This window comes from Eurosta solidaginis, chromosome 5 (genome assembly GCF_040869045.1).
Source record: "Eurosta solidaginis isolate ZX-2024a chromosome 5, ASM4086904v1, whole genome shotgun sequence".
Lineage (NCBI taxonomy): Eukaryota > Metazoa > Arthropoda > Insecta > Diptera > Tephritidae > Eurosta > Eurosta solidaginis.
In genome coordinates, this window is record NC_090323.1 from 165,675,077 (window position 1) to 165,691,989 (window position 16,913).

Consider the following 16,913-nt stretch of genomic DNA (forward strand, 5'->3'; position numbering starts at 1 on the left):
TTATATTGGAAATTAAGGGAGAAATTGCCAAAAATATTTCTATCTGAACGATCGGTTGTATGGGATATATACTATATATAGCTCCGATCAAAGTGATTTTTTCAGGATATCTTCTATGATATATTAGAATATATAGCACCGAGTTTCATGTTTATACTTTCTAAATTACGGCAGGAATGACCTATCTGAACGATCGGTTGTATGGGAGATATATTGTTACGAATATTAGCAACATTAAGGGGTACTGCCATCTCTAAGCCGATGCTAAGCAGTGAGGTGAATGCACATCAATAATTCAATTATTATGTCTACACGTATGTACGTACACGCAGCGGAGAAGAGGTGCACAAACACATGCAGATATCTTATCTGAGATGCTCCCGAAAGTATGCAATTGTAATTGTGAGAGTGTCCCTCACAAATACACGCGCATATTAGAAGCTATACCCGTGCATCTGTAGTTATAATTATACGCCAGTAACTAAGTAAATTTTGGAAGCGCCGAGAAGATGCAACGAGGAAATAACAGAGTATAAAAGCACCAACGGTAGAGGTGCTAGAATCAGTGTCAATTAAGCACGCTATCTGTCAGGCAATAGTAGAGTTATTTATTGTGAAGTACTTTAATAAAGGCCATTTTACATTATTAAATATTGGAGTTATTTATTCAACAGTTTAGTGATTCGAACTTATCAGAATGTTGCAAATAAGAGGATTTGCAAGCAAATTCGTTACAATTGCTGTCAGAAGAGGAATTGTTGAATAAATTCCGTAGATTGGGAATAAAACTTGGACATGGCAAAGTTGAGTGAATTGAGGATCCAGCAACTGAAAAAGGAGTTGGAGAACCGTGGACTGAATACAACCGGCAATAAAATCGAACTTCAAGCACGGCTACGAGAGGTAATGGAGTCGCAAGGAATTGATGTGGACGAGTATGTCTTTTATCCTGACTTGGACGAGACAACAACAAAAATTGAAGAGAAGAACGGAAGTCCGAGTCCAGTCGCAAGCGGCGAGAATAATGCGATATTGGCTTTGCTATCACAGATATCGGCAAAAATGGAAACCCAGGAAACACGCATAACAGAAATGTCAACCCAAATATCCACAAATATGGCATCCCAACTGGAATCCCAAGAGACACGAATAACATCGAAGATTGAAGCGCAAGAAACGCGTGTTTTAGAAATGTCGACACAGATAACATCCAAGATGGAAACACAGCTCGAAGAAAAGAAGACATGTATGGCATCCCAACTGGAAGAGCAGAAGACATATATGGCATCCCAACTGGAATCACAAGAGGCACGTATTTCAGAAATGACGTCGCAAGTGTCATCTCAACTGGAAGACCAAAAGACATATATGGCATCTCAATTGGAAGCGCAAGAGGCACGTATATCTGAAATGTCGGCAGAAATTTTGGAACAGGTATCATCAAAACTGGAAGCGCAGGATGCAAAAATGGCTCAACTTCAGTCATAGGTAGATGATATAAAAGGTCGTATGGAGCAGTTACAACTAAATCGCCCAGCTGTTTCAGCAAGCAATCCAAAGGTAAAAACACCATCCTTTGACGGTTCTGTTCCTTTCCAAGTGTTTAAGATTCAGCTTGAGAAGACCGCAGCAGTGAACAACTGGAGTGCTGAAGATAAATTTGCTGCACTATTCGTGGCATTGAAAGGATCTGCTGCCGAAATCCTACAGACTATTCCCGAGGGAGAGCGGAACAACTACGAAACATTGATCAGCGCGAACACAGGAAGCAGATACACCAAATAGAGTTGCAAAACCGCTACCAAAAAGCTAATAAGACTTTGCAGGAGTTTGCGTTAGATGTCGAAAGGCTTGCACATTTGGCGAATGCCGACGCATCCGTGGAATACACCGAAAGGGTGAAAATTCAGAGCTTTATAAATGCCATACGAGACGTCGAAACGAAGCGAGCCACATACGCAAACCCAAAGTCAACATTTGCAGAAACGGTATCACATGCATTGACTCAGGAAACTGTCTCACTATTGAGTAAACCAGCATACAAAGCTCATTGTGTGGAAGTGGAAAGACCAGATTGGGTAGACACAATTTTGAAAGCACTGAAGGGATCACAAAAGAAGAATGCCGGAGTTATTAAATGTTTCAATTGCGGCAACCCAGGTCATATTGCACGACATTGCAGCACCGATCCCAATAACTCCATCAATGTGGGTGGCCGTAAACGTAGAGCTGAAGGAGATGAGCAAATCTCCAAGTCCACTCAATCGTTAAACTAAAGCGAATCAGCCGCAAGGGGCGACAGCTGGCTCCCTCAATTGAATGCCCCATAATCTCTATCTCACAAATTAGAAGAAGGTCAAACAATTTTACTGTCGGAGGACATGTGGATGGAAAGGAACGTTTACTGACTGTAGATACGGGGGCATCTCATTCCATCATTCGAGCGGATTTAGTCAACAAGAAAATAAGACCATTTCATGCAGCAAGATTACATACAGCCACTGGAGAATACACCACGGATCTAGGAGAAGTATCATGTTAAGTCGCATTTGGGAACCTCACGGTAGTACACAATTTTATAGTGGCAGAGATTGTTGATGAAATCATATTTGGAGTGGAATTTTTAATCGACCAAGGCATCAAGATCGATATGCAAAGCAAGGCGATGAGATGTAAGAACATGGATGTGCCACTTAATTTCGGCTACGAGAGAGGCTACAGCAGTAAACGAGTGCTGGTGGAAGAGAGTCAGCAAATACCACCAAAATCAGAAGCAGTCTTCTGGGCAAAGGTTGATGTAGATTTGGGACAAACAAATTGTGGGTTGTCGAAGCAGCAAACAAATTAACACCGAACATACTTGTAGGAAAAACCCTGGCTATGACAAAACAAGATGGACGTATTCCGGTAAGAGTACTCAATGAGTTCAAGTCACCACTCAAACTGAAAAAAGGAGATATATTGGGAAGAGGTCAAGAAGCTGAAGTAGTTATTAACTGTGAACAGCTCCAGGAACAGGTTTCAACTAGCAAGACTGATCTTTCAAATGACATCACGGCATGGACGGAGGGGCTAGATCAAGATTATCAGAGAAAGGCGAAGCAACTGCTACTAAAGTACGCAAACTTACTTCACCAGGATGGTTCCAAACCAGGCTGCACCAATGTTGTTAAACATCAAATTGACACTGGAGATGCGAGGCCGATACGTCAAGCTCCACGTAGGGTTCCACTGGCGAAGCGGGAAGTTGTGAGTCAAATCATACAAGAAATGAGCGACAGCGGCGTCATCGAACCATCAGCTAGTCCATGGAGCTCACCGGTGGTACTTGTGAAGAAGAAGGATGGGAAAATGAGATTTTGCGTGGACTACCGCAAGTTGAACGACGTCACGCAAAAGGATAGCTACCCATTTCCAGGAATTGACAACACTCTGGACTCGCTCTCTGGTATGAAGTGGTTTTCCACACTGGATTTGAAAAGTGGCTACTGGCAAGTGGAGGTGAAGGAGGAAGACAAAGAAAAAACAGCCTTTAGCGTCGGAGATGGTCTTTGGCAATTTACAGTTTTTGGACTTTGTAATGCACCAGCTACTTTTGAGAGACCCATGGATCAGGTATTGAAAGGACTGCATTGGAAAACATGCTTGTTCATACATGTTCGATGCACATCTTAAAAACTTGGAGGAACTTTTCCAGAGAATAGCTGGCGCTGGTCTGAAACTAAGTCCCAAAAAGTGTTCGCTGTTTAAAAAGGAAGTAAATTATTTGGGTCACAAGGTAACGACAGCGAATGAAAAATAGAGGCAGTAAAGGATTTGCCAAGACCACAGAATCTGCATGAATTGAGAAGTTTCCTTGGGCTGTGCACATATTACCGCCGATTTGTACCAAATTTTGCCAGCGTAGCCCATAGTCTCCACGAGCTAACAAGAAAAAAAAAAGCTTTTGAATGGAAAAAGGAGCAAGAAGTAGCTTTCCAAACATTGAAAGAGCGTTTGTGCACTGCTCCAATGTTGGCATATCCGATTCCAGGAGCAACGTTTATTCTAGATACAGATGCGAGCGGATATGCTATAAGAGGCGTTTTATCACAACTGGTCGATGGACAGGAGAAGGGAGTTGCATATTACAGCCGTTCAATTGGAAAACCGGAGAGGAACTATTGCGTTACACGGAGAGAGCTGTTGGCATTGGTAGAGTGCATTAAACATTTCCACAAATACCTCTACGGCCAGCGATTCCGCGTTAGGACAGATCACGCAGCGTTGAAATGGCTTCTGCAGTTCCGTAATCTGGAAGGACAATTGGCACGGTGAATCGAGCGACTACAAAGCTATGACTTTTCCAGTGAGCATCGAAAAGGTAGTACCCATGGGAATGCTGATGCAATGTCACGAAGACCATGTTGTTTGGAATGCAAGCACTGTTCAAAGGCTGACAGACAAACAGAGAAGAGATGTCAGCAGAGAGTCCCATTGCGAAGTCATATTGGACACAGTGGAAAAGTTTAGAATTGATATACGGTTGCTTGCATCGAGTATGGGAGGGTGAGGATAGTCAAAGAAAAAAGAATCTGATAATTGTTCCCAGGAAGAGGATTTCTGATGTGCTCAGCGAGCTGCATAATGGTCCAAGCTGAGGTCATCTTAAAACCACGAAGACGCTCAAGAAGATTAAACAGAGATTCTATTGGATTGGTTGCCGTCAGTCGGTCACTGAGTAGATTGCGAACTGCGAGATTTGCAGCAGAGCCAAAGGGCCCAAAACCCGAAGTCATGGCCAGATGAAGCAATATAATTCAGTGCGCCATTTGAAAGGATCGCTATGGATGTCGCAGGGCAATTTCCTACTAGCAACTGCGGAAACAAATATGTACTGGTGGTTATGGATTATTTCAGCAAATGGCCAGTGGTATACCCAATCCCAAATCAAGAAGCGGAAACTGTAGCAGAAGTGTTTATAAACAATTGGGTTGCAAGGTATGGTGTACCAATGGCGTTACATTCTGACCAAGGCAGGAATTTCGAATCAGCTGTGTTCCAGGAAATGTGTAAATCATTGGGCATTCGAAACACACGGACAACTGCATTGCATCCTCAGTCCGATGGTATGGTGGAACGATTCATTAGAAAATTGGAGGAGCACTTAAGGAAAGTAGTGGGAAAAGTTCCATAAAGAGTAAGATACCCGTATACCATTATTCTTGATGGCTTACCGACCAGCAGTGCATGAGACAACGGGCCAAACCCCTGCAAAAGAAATTTTTGGCAATGATCTTCGACTGCCAGCTGATTTGAAGTTTGGGATAGATGCCGATGCGGAGATAAATTTCAAGAAATACACTGGTGATTTGGAAGAAGAGCTGAGAGAAATACACGATCTGATAAAGCAACGAACAAAGATTATGAGTGCCAAGATGAAAGCCAGATACGATAAAGCAATTAATTCGGAAGGTTTTCAGGAAAGAAATTTGGTGCTGTTATACAACCCACAACGAAAAAATGGTTTGTCCCCGAAATTGCAGTGTAATTGGGAAGGCCCATACAAAGTTGTAAAACGGATCAACGATGTAGTGTACCGCATACAAACCATCAGTAAACCACGAACGAAAATGAAAGTGGTCCATTTGGAATGGCTGGCAGCGTTTAGATCGGGAGATTTGTCTGATCGGGACGATCAGACTTAGGTGGAGGGCAGTGTTACGAATATTAGCAACACTAAGGGGTACTGCCATCTCTAAGCCGATGCTAAGCAGTAACGTGAATGAACATCAATAATTCAATCATTATGTCTACACGTATGTACGTACACGCAGCGGAGAAGAGATGCACAAACACATGCAGATATCTTATCTGAGATGCTCCCGAAAGTATGCAATTGTAATTGTGGGAGTGTCCCTCACAAATGCACGCGCATATTAGAAGCTATACACGTGCATCTGTAGTTATAATTATATGGCAGTAACTAAGTAAATTCTGGAAGCGCCTAGAAGATGCAACGAGGAAATAACAGAGTATAAAAGCACCAACGGTAGAGGCGCTTGAATCAGTTTCAATTAAGCACGCTATCTGTCGGGCAATAGTAGAGTTATTTATTGTGAAGTATTTTAATAAAGGCCAATTTGCATTATTAAATATTGGAGTTATTTATTCAACAGTTTAGTGATTCGAACTTAGCAGAAGGTTGAAAATAAGAGGATTTGCAAGTAAATTCGTTACAATATGTTATAGTGTTCCGATCCTACCGGATCCGGAAAATGTCTAATATAATACAAAAATATATCCTCGTGCCAAATTTCATTGAGATATCTCAAAATTTGAGGGACTAGTTTGCGTTCAAACAGACAGACGGGCGGACAGACGGACGGACAGACGTACATTGCTATATCAACTCAGTTCGTCGCCCTGATCAATTCGGTATACTTAATGGTGAGTCTATCTTCTATATTTCTCAACGTTACAAAAATCGGACCAAAGTTAATATACCATTTCATGTTCATGAAAGGTATAAAAATCCACAAATAAAAGTAAAATCTGCACTTTTATTTTTTTAGTCCGAAAATAAAAGTTTAATCCGGACTTCTTTTTTAAGGACAAATAAAAGTCGGACCCTAAACTATGGAACGGCTCATCCAAATGAAAAGATTTTTTTTTATTTAATAATTTGGGAAACATTTGAACAACATGACATCAGGACGGATAAGGCGACAGCTTTTTCTATTATACTTTGTAAGTCTCTTCAAAGCCTTTTCTCCCGGGAGTGGGGTTTGAACCCGCAAAAATTGCTTCAAATAAATGTTTTCATACATTTAAAAGAAATGATTGCAATTCACGCTTAATTTATACAAGATTTTGTTTTTATTTATTCTTCTAAATGTCCAGATTTTTAACATATATACCCATTTGCAAGTTTCTGTTAATAATACTAGAAATTTATAATAGGGAAACGAATTCCAACTATCGTAGGACTGCACTTACACTTTTTCGTCGTAAACTTCACCTGTTTTTTCGCCATGAGTCGAGCCGTTCCATAGTTAAAAGGCTGGACTTTTACAATGTCATTTACAAATAAAAGGCCGGACTTAACTTTTATTTTCGGAGGTGTAAAATAAAGGTCGGGATTTAGTAATTTCTTACGGTTAAAAAATTTAAAAGTCCGAAAAAAAGTTTTTCTGAAGGTTTGGATCCCTGGAATAGACCCAACAAATTTTTTTAAATTATTCTTTAATGGTTACGAAATAATCTCAATTGACTACCATTCAAACAGTGTGAGAGATAATAAATAAATGGTCATGAAATAGTGCCAGAATAGTCGCAAACGTTCCCCAAACAACCGAAGTGAGTCGCAAATGGTTTAGAAGTGAACCCGAAATAGTCCCTTTAAATATCTCAAATACAATTCCTAAATTATCTGGAAATGGTTTCGAAACGATCTATAAATGGTCACGAAACAGTCCTGAAACTATTTAAAATTAGTCCCAAATAGTGCAGAGTTGATCTTGACCTTGTTGTTAATGATCACACAGTGTCAATGAGAAAATCTCGAAAATAGAAAATTAATAAGGGAGTTCAAAATTTGGTTGGAAACGTTGTTATAGCAAATATATGCTATGTGTCGTGGACAACTTTCTTCATTTTCATTTCAATATTAAAAAATAAATGGTTTTTGCAGTGACGTAGCATGTGCATAGCCGTGTACTGTGTTAGTGTATTGTAAAAAGTCTACTACATCATTTAGCAATACAATTATGCTAAACCATTTGCATAAAATCCAGAACTGCCTTAATAATTCTGACCAAAAAACAATAGCAAACTTCTAAAATGTATTAAAGTTATTCCCAGATAACCCAATCCAAATGCCAAACAAGTCACCAAATAATCCCGAAGTAGTCGCAAACGTTCCCCAAACTATCGAAGAGGGTCCGAAATGGTCCGAAAGTGATACCAATATAGCCCGTTAAATATCTTATATACGATCCCTAAAATATCAGGAAATAGTTTCGAAACGATATAAAAATGGTCACGAAGCAGTCCTCAAACCATTTAAAAATTAGTCCCAGATAGTGCAGTAGTGATATTGAACTAACCCTGAAAATAACTCCGAAATCTGCTTTTATGACCCCACAGTGTCAATGAAATAGCATCGAAAATAGAAAAGTAATAAGGCAGTTCAAAGTGTGTGTTTTAACGTTGGAAACGTTGCTTTAGCAAATATATGCCATAGATCGTGAACAACTTTCTTCATTTTCTTTGCGATATTAAAAAAAATTAACTAGGGTTTTTGATGGTGCATATTTAGAAAAAGTTATCAAGTGCATAGCCGTGTATTATTCTAGTGTATTATAAAAAATATGCTACACCATTTTGCAATGCAATGATGCTAGACCATTTGCCCAAAATCCTGAACTTCCTTAAAAATTCTGACCAAAAAAACTATAGAAAACTACAAAAAATTTATTAAAATTATTCCCAGAGAACCGAATCCAAATGCCGAAAAAGTTGCTAAGTCGTCTTAAAAACGTTTGAACTCAACTCAACATTATCACTTATATATATTAATACAGCACAGATTTTAAACAAAAATCTATAACTTTCAGAACTTTTAAAGAATCACTTTCTTAAATATTTTCTTTTTACCTCCTTTGAAGACTGCATCTTTTTTTATTTCAAAGTCTCTTTTTTATTTCATCCAATCTCATTTTTCATGGAACTTTTTTTTTGCGATACGTATGCAAATAGTTGTTGTGCCCATTCGGCTTTTGACGCCATTGCCATCTTAATGTTGATTAATTTTTCATTTAATCCCATTTAATTTGCATGAACAAACATAAAACTGCAATCATCTAAATGGAACTTACCATTTGCTAATTTCCAACTTCACTCTACTTTACGACGACTTGTATTTGTGTGCACTAGGAGAAATCCTTTGGCTATTAACGATGCTGTTGCATTTGTTTGTTTATTTTTTTGTTTTTTTGTTTTTATACTCAGCGTGCCTTGCACACAGAGTATATTAGCTTTGATTGGATAACGGTTGGTTGTACAGGTATAAAGGAATCGAGATAGATATAGACTTACATATACCAAAATCATCAGTGCCGAAAAAAAATTTGATTGAGCCATGTCCGTCCGTCCGCCCGTTAGCACGATAACTTGAGTAAATATTGAGATATCTTCACCAAATTTGGTACACGAACTTATCTGGACCCAGAATAGATTGGTATTGAAAATGAGCAAAATCGAATGATAACCACGTCCCCTTTTTATATATATAATATTTTGGAAAACACAAAAAACCTGATTATTTAGTAAATAATACACCTAGAATGCTGAAATTTGACATGTGGACTGATACTGGACTATATATAAAAATTAAAAAAAAAAAAATTAAAATGGGCGTGGCACCGCCCACTTGTGATAAAATCAATTTTACAAATATTATTAATCATAAATCAAAACTATTAAACCTATCGTAACAAAATTTGGCAGAGTTGTTGCCTTTACTATAAGGAATGCTTTGAAGAAAAATTTGCGTAATCGGTTAAGGGCCACTTTTATATAACAGATTTTTAGAAGGGTCGTGGACGAATAAAAAGCTATATCTTTGCAAAAAAGAGCTTTATATCAATGGTATTTCATTTCCCAAGTGGATTTATAACAATAAATAGGAAAAACTTCAAATTTAAAAAATGGGCGTGACACCGCAGAAAATATGTTTAGTTAAAATGGACGGGATCGGTTAAAGACCACGGCAACTTAGATATAAAACAAGTTTAAAAGGGTCGTAAACTAGAATAATAAGCTACAACTTAGCAAAAAATAGTTTTGAATCAATGATATTTCACTTATCAAGTTTTATTGTAAGGGGAAATGGGGAGACATTTTTTTTAAACGGGTGGTGCCACGCGTTATTTAGAAAAGTCATTTATCTGAAATTAAATTTACAATTGAAGCACACGCTGAGTATATAATGTTCGGTTACACCCGAACTTAGACACCTTTACTTGTTGGAAGTTAGCTTGTTGGTTGTTAAATTTGGTGTGTGTGTGTATGTGTTTGTGTAGATATGGGTGGTTTGGGTGTTTGGTAAATGCAAATGCTGCCAAATGCTAATATCTTTGCTGCCGCCTAATAACTACTTACTTACGGCTCTATGAATGTAACAGCAAAATAAATACTACAATAACACCATCTACAACACTAACAATATAACCTATAACAACAATACGACAACGAATAAAATACAAAAAGAACAAAAACTGTGGCAATAATAACAAATAAAATACCAACAATACCATTAAACATTCTTTTATGGTATGCAATTACAAAAAAAAAAAAAAAATACACCCAACAATTTATATCTAACACAAACAACTATACCATAGCAATGTACAATTTTAAAATAACGTTACTATTTTACTTGTATATTTGCATGCATTGTTGCTATTGTTGTAACTACTACGCTGTGTTCATTTGGTTGTTCGCTATTGTTGTTTTGGCTGATTGCTGATTACTGCAATTCCATTGCGAAATACTCTTGCCACACTAACTGGATGCTTCGCTGACGCTGATGATGCTGCTGATACAAACAACCATCGTTGCTGTGGAACAACTTAAAACTCGTAACAAATGGACAATAAAACAGGGAAAGATAAATAAATCGCATTTGTTGTTCTTTTTAACTGGAGGCGTTGGCTTGCAAGCGGTGCCACCTAATCCGGACAATAGTTGGCTGCCGGAAAAGGCTTGGACACAAATATTTCGCGCTAGCGATCTTGAAGGGTGAGTTGATGATTAATAAATGCATAAATACAAAGTGCAGAAGCTCACTTTTGAAATAAATAATATACAAGTTACTTTAAGGTAATTTATAACGCTATTGTGTAAAATTTATGTGCCTATAGTACTTTGCCGGGTAATGCCGGTGGCTTTTGTATGGTGAGATTGATTATATTGAGCAGCGCGTAAGTAAGAGTAAAGCGAAGTCTCATCAACTGAGAGTGAAAGATTCTGACCAGCTTAATAGGGCTGAGCTTGTTTTGCGTATTTATTCAGAAAATCTTAGAAATTTTGGAAAGTCAGAGCAGTTGGACCTATTTATTTCATTTTTTTTTGTTCCGTTCTTTACGGTTCAAGGATGGCTTAGAAAAAAAAATTTCAAAAAATGGGCCGTACCACACCGCCTATTAGGGAAAATTTAAATTAGCTTTATCTCCGCAATTATTTGAACTATCTATTCAATATTTGGGTTAGAGATACCATATATGAGGACATTGAGGTGGGGAGTGGGAGGGTGAGTAGGAGTGGGAAAGCGAGTTGTCGGGAATGAGAGTTGGAGTGAGTTTTGGAGTGGCAACGGGAGTTCGAATGTTAGGGAGAGAAATGGAATAGGGGATGTACAGAATAAGACGACAATCGCAAATGTGGATGTATAAACATGTCAAAAAAAACAACGGATTTTGCTGTATTAAGGCATTGTATGGAAAATAATCAAGAAGAAGCAATCATCTGTTGGGATAACAACACCGGAATTCGCCTTGTTTGATTTCACGTTTTTTGAACTTGTTTGAATATCCAGTTTTTTGCCCAATCAATTTAAGTCTAACATAGTACAAATTTGTAATGATTTTTGAAAACTCTTTTTTTTTTTTTTTTTTTTTTTTGTAGGGTGTTCTAGATTTTGCCATAACTTTTTTTTTTTTTTAATGACGAATACTGGGCTCACGATCTTCGGTGTGGTAGGCGGAGTACGCTAACATCACACCACGGTGGCCCCCAAACTTTATCTTTTGGGTGAAAATGTTTTTCCATACGTGATCTTATAACACTATACAGGCCAGGGAAATGAACTGAGAGTGAAAGTGGAGAAAGAGAGGGAGAGGAAAAATATAGCCGTGTGTGGTGTCTGATTTGGCTCATGCTTCAAATTGACACATAAAAGACTGAAAAAAGAAGAAACGACTGTTTTCATCATCTGTGGGTAATGCTGATTGGCACTACGAGTATAACTTATCGAAATATTTCATGTATCTGTTAGATAAACTGCTAGCGTTAATCAGTGATAAAGAAAACTGCCTAAGATAAAATTAAAATTAACAACTTTATTATATTAAAATTAAAATTGATTAAAAAAGCTATACGATAAAGTAATAATTGGCTGCTGTTATTGTTGTTTTTGTTGCGATAAGGACACTCCCCGGAGGCCTTTGTGGGTGTTATCGATGTTGATGGTCCTTGACTGGATGCAGATCCGGTACGTTCCCATAACAAGCACCATAAAAGTATTAGCCCGACCATCTCAGGAACGATTTGGTATGACCACATGAAATATTTGGGGCCAAAACTTCCCTTCCACCACCTAGATCATCACGATTTCTTGGACGCCAGAGCCTCGACTGTTAATGAAACAGGATTTGCAACGGGTAGGCGAGGTTGAAAAATAGTTTGGAGAATTTTTTACGCTGGCAACCTCTTGAGAGGGTTGCGCTACACAACCCCTTGAATCAATTTAGTATTTATTCGCCTCATACGACAGATATACCTACCGGGGGTATATTCTAAGCCCCCTAACCCGCTGGGGGATGAATCTAAATTGCTTCCAATGATTGACTGCCGTTAAGTAAGAGTAACTGAAACTTAAGACTAAGACATACATACATAAATTGAATAAACATTTTCTCTGCAATTGCGAATAAAAATATTGCTTGAAATCGAAAAATACCATCGCAATTTTTAAAGGTCACTACAGCTGTTATGAACGCAACCACTTGTGCAGAGATTTAAGGAAATATTAATTTTAATTAATTAGCACCACACATCACGATAGTAACATCAAGGAGCGTCATTTGTAGGAATTATGTTTAAAAATAAAATAAATACAAGGCGCTATAACCTTCGAAGCCACTTTAGGCCGAGCTTCTCTTCCAATTTTCGTCGTGCTTCTTTCAGTTTTTCTACAAGTTGGCGGGACGGGACCTACATGTATTACGATGACTCCGAACGGCATCTGCAAAGCAGACGAGTTTTCACTGAGAAGCTTTTGATGGCAGAAATACACTCGGAGTGTTTGCCAAATCACTGCCAAGGGACGATTCTGCTTGGAAACACTGTTTTCAAAATTTTTGATGTTTCTTTGCCTGGGAATTGAACCCAGGATCGTCGGTGTAGTAGGCGGCGTCGGCTACCACCTCACCACGGCGGCCGCTAAGAAATTATGCTTGCTTTAAATAAATATCAGCTACCATCAACTAAATGCCCATACTCTTTGTCGCTAATATTCGCATTAAATTTTTTAATTTACAAAAATGCATATTAATTGTAAAGAAAAATATGAAAAGAAAAATTTCAAAGCAAAACGTTTTCTAACAATTCAAGTGCGTTTAAATGCTGCCGAGAGATACTTAAACAAGTAAGAAGTTGAACATTTTGCTAATTGATGGCCATGAATAAATGTGGAGGAGTTGAATTACTTAGTTACGGTTAAGTTTATTTGTAATCTCAAGAAATGCCTTAGCCGCAAATTAGCAAAAACTTCAGATGTGAGTAAAACAAATCAGTGTCTTAGTGATGGGGGAGGAGGGCATCTTGCCCCGGGCGCTACTAACAGGGGGCGCCAAATGGTCTGCAAAGCAGAACTTCCTGAATAGTTTATATTTTTATTATAACTGATTTCTGAAAAAAAATTTCAATACTAAAAAATTGCATGCATATATCCAGAACACTTGCGACAGCTAGTGGCATAATTGAAAGAAAATGGGGAAATCCGCCAAACTTTGGTTTTTTTGGAGAGAAAAAAAAATTTTTTTTTTTTGAAAGACGGTATCACGCAAATATCTTTTTGTTAGGAACATTGAGGGGTAAATTGGAGCTATAATGCATCGCCGTTACTCGTCTTACATAATGCCTCAAAAAGATATAGTCAAAAGATCGAGCAAAATATATTTAAATTGAGGTCTCAATGTTAAATATACATTTATTTCAACACTTCTGTACCGATGATATCGAAATTTTAACACATTATGGAGACATATGCAGCTGTTAGCTATGTAAAATTTTTTTGATACACGAGACCCGGTTTTGTAGATATCGGTAAAAATATAAAACAGAATAACCGCCAAATATTTTTTACTGCAAAGTTTGCAACACATTTATTTTAAAACCTTTCTACCGATTCTTTTGAAACTTTAAAAACATATAGATATGTGAACGGAGTATGTTTAGGTAAAAAAGTTTTAATACCCGAGATCCGGGTTTTAGAGATATTGATAAAAATATAAGCCCGGAAAACCTTAAATTTTTTTACTTATTTAAACACTTCTTAACCGATTGTGTTGAAATTTTATCAGGATGTACATATCTATGTGGGATATATTTAGGTAAAATTTTGTTGATACCCGAAACCCGGTTTTAGAGATATCGGCAAAAATATGAAACCGGGTAAGCGTCAAATATTTCATACCCCTTTGTTAATTTTTTCTCTACACCACAGTAGTATACCATCAATTGCCTCATCTTGGAATATTCACGCAAGGACAGTTATTGATGTTTGTACATGGGGCAAATATACGAAATTTTCGCCAAAAATTGGCAATCGTCAAAAAGTGTAGGAAATTTTTTAAATTCTTTTAAATTGTAGCTGAGCCCACAAAAAACATGCTTCTGAAAAAAAATTTACGCACCCAGTGCTTCCACTTTTCTGCCTCTACCTTCAAAACTGAAAGGGGCATATCGAATTTGAAGCCCCAAGTATTTTTAGTTCCTGATAGGCTATTATCGTTCCAATACTCAGTTGCCTCAAAAAGCTATAAGCAAAAAACTGTCAATATTGAAAATGACAAAAAACAAAAAGTATCGCTAATTTGACTGATGATAGTTTTGAGTATTGGAGGGGCACATTAACTTTGCTTATACTTTTAGAATCTCCGCCTTAAAAACAACATTCAGTTTAAATTCCATAGCGTTTCAGCGATGCCTCAAAATTGTATCGAAAAAATTCAAAAAAAAAATCAAGGGTATCGCTTGAAAAAGCGTAAAAATCGATGTTTTTTCATTTCGAAGTTCTGCAAAAACTTACTATCAACTTTCTTGATATTTAAAATCATCAGTTCGGATAGTCAAAAGGTCAAACCTAAAGTCTTGTACTTTTTTCTGGCCTTAAGTTTTTTGCCCGTGTGTAAAACCCGAGTATCCAAAAAAGTAAAAGTTTTTGGGATTTGCCCATATATCTTTTTTTCTCATGTTCAACGTTACGAAAGCAATTATTAAAAAATGCTTTAACAAAATCTGTCAAACGTGAATCCGAAATTCGAGACACTCTCTGTGAAGAAGCAATAGAAAAAGCGAAGTGAAAGAAGGCACCACAAAATCGACTAGAGCTATTGGTCTTTCCGCACACCGTGAAATTTCTCGGGTCATGAAAAGTGTTCGCGATCGTCTCCAACAAAAAATACGAACAACACTTACACGACTAAATTACCTTAATTTTATATTTAGATTTCTCTTAGAAGTTGGAAGTTTGTTAAAAAAACATTATAACGACGAAATTGTAAGAAGTTGAGTGAATTTTATAATGCAAATTTCGATGGAACAGAACTTTTTATCGAAATATGTTACTGCAAAATAATACTTCGCAGTAGAAAAGAAATCGAACCTAAAACTCCGTTAGAATTACGTACTTTTATAATCTTGTTTGGAGAAGAAGTTTTTCCAAACCTGACAATCTCAGTACTACTAATGTATATTATTACTAATTTATTATAATTATATTATTATTAAATATGTATTTGAGTCTACTTAGAGATGATATCTTCAGTCCATCATAAAAATATAGAAAGGTTAAACCAATCTCTCTTCTCGGCGGCCGTAAAGATTTTTGGATTTTTAAAAAAAAATTTTAATCTCTCTCAAGAACTTTGTGGAAATGCCAAACCAACGGATACAAACAAAAATTTTAGTATATTTGACTTCACAAGTGCCCCATAAAAAATAAAAATAAAATAGAACGAAAATTTGGTATGCATTTTTTTTAGTTCGGTTTTATAGTTTTTTTATAATCAGCTTGCTTTGCAGAGAGAGTATATTAATAATGGATAATGGTTGATTGTACAGGTATAAAGGAATCGAGATAAAAATATTTTTCCCGGGCGCAAGAAAACCTCACTACGCCACTGGAACAAATATCAAGAAGAGGCAGGAAAACGTGAAGCTCAAAATTTAAGAAATGAAATTATTAAGACAAAGAACAGGAAGCAATGAAAAATGATGATGACATCGTTTTGTTTCATCTTCGGGTTGCCTAGGCGTTTAAATGTTTTGTTTTGTAATTAAGCTGCTGCAGTATTCCATTAGCCCAAAAAAACGTAAGAAAAAAGTAAGACTAATATCTGGTCTTTTACCAAGCAACACTTGACTAATGCCTTTTAGTCGAAGCTTAATTTCTGTTCATATTTTTTGCCTTTCTTAAGCCTCCCATTTGTAGCGAGGCAGGGCGAGGTTTATTTTCTTGTTATCTTCATTTGCTGTTCGTATACGATCCACTTGGTTACTGTACATACCTCCTATAGTTTATTATTTCTCTTGAACTGTATTTCTGCATTTTAACAGCTAACGATTTCTATTTCCAAAGCAAATGGAGTTAGGCGGGTACATTGTACGACGATCAGTAGTTTGAACGCCCATTACAAAAGAGCAATGAATCAAATCCAGAGTGATAACTCCCAGGTAATATTTGCACCTTTTGGTTTTTATTTCCCGCAGCTGGTTGCCAGCTATCCAGTTAAATAGCAGCTCACTTGGATAATTTTATGTTTGTCCGTTTTGTTATCCCATACTCTAACTAAGAAATTGGCTGTGTGGCGACAATAAGGCTACAAATTTTCTCCGAAGATTCGACTCTTCGTCCGAAAAGTTCATCC

General features: G+C 37.2%; 1 protein-coding gene across 1 annotated transcript in view; it reads left to right on the forward strand.

The window, feature by feature from the left end:
* The window catches only part of Dnah3 (dynein heavy chain 3, axonemal), a 457,577-nt gene that overhangs the window by 387,907 nt on the left and 52,757 nt on the right, over positions 1-16,913 (forward strand). Inside the window, exon 56 of the mRNA XM_067756774.1 lies at positions 10,646-10,782. Coding sequence (XP_067612875.1) covers positions 10,646-10,782 — 137 coding nt within the window. The remainder of the gene's footprint in view (positions 1-10,645; positions 10,783-16,913) is intronic.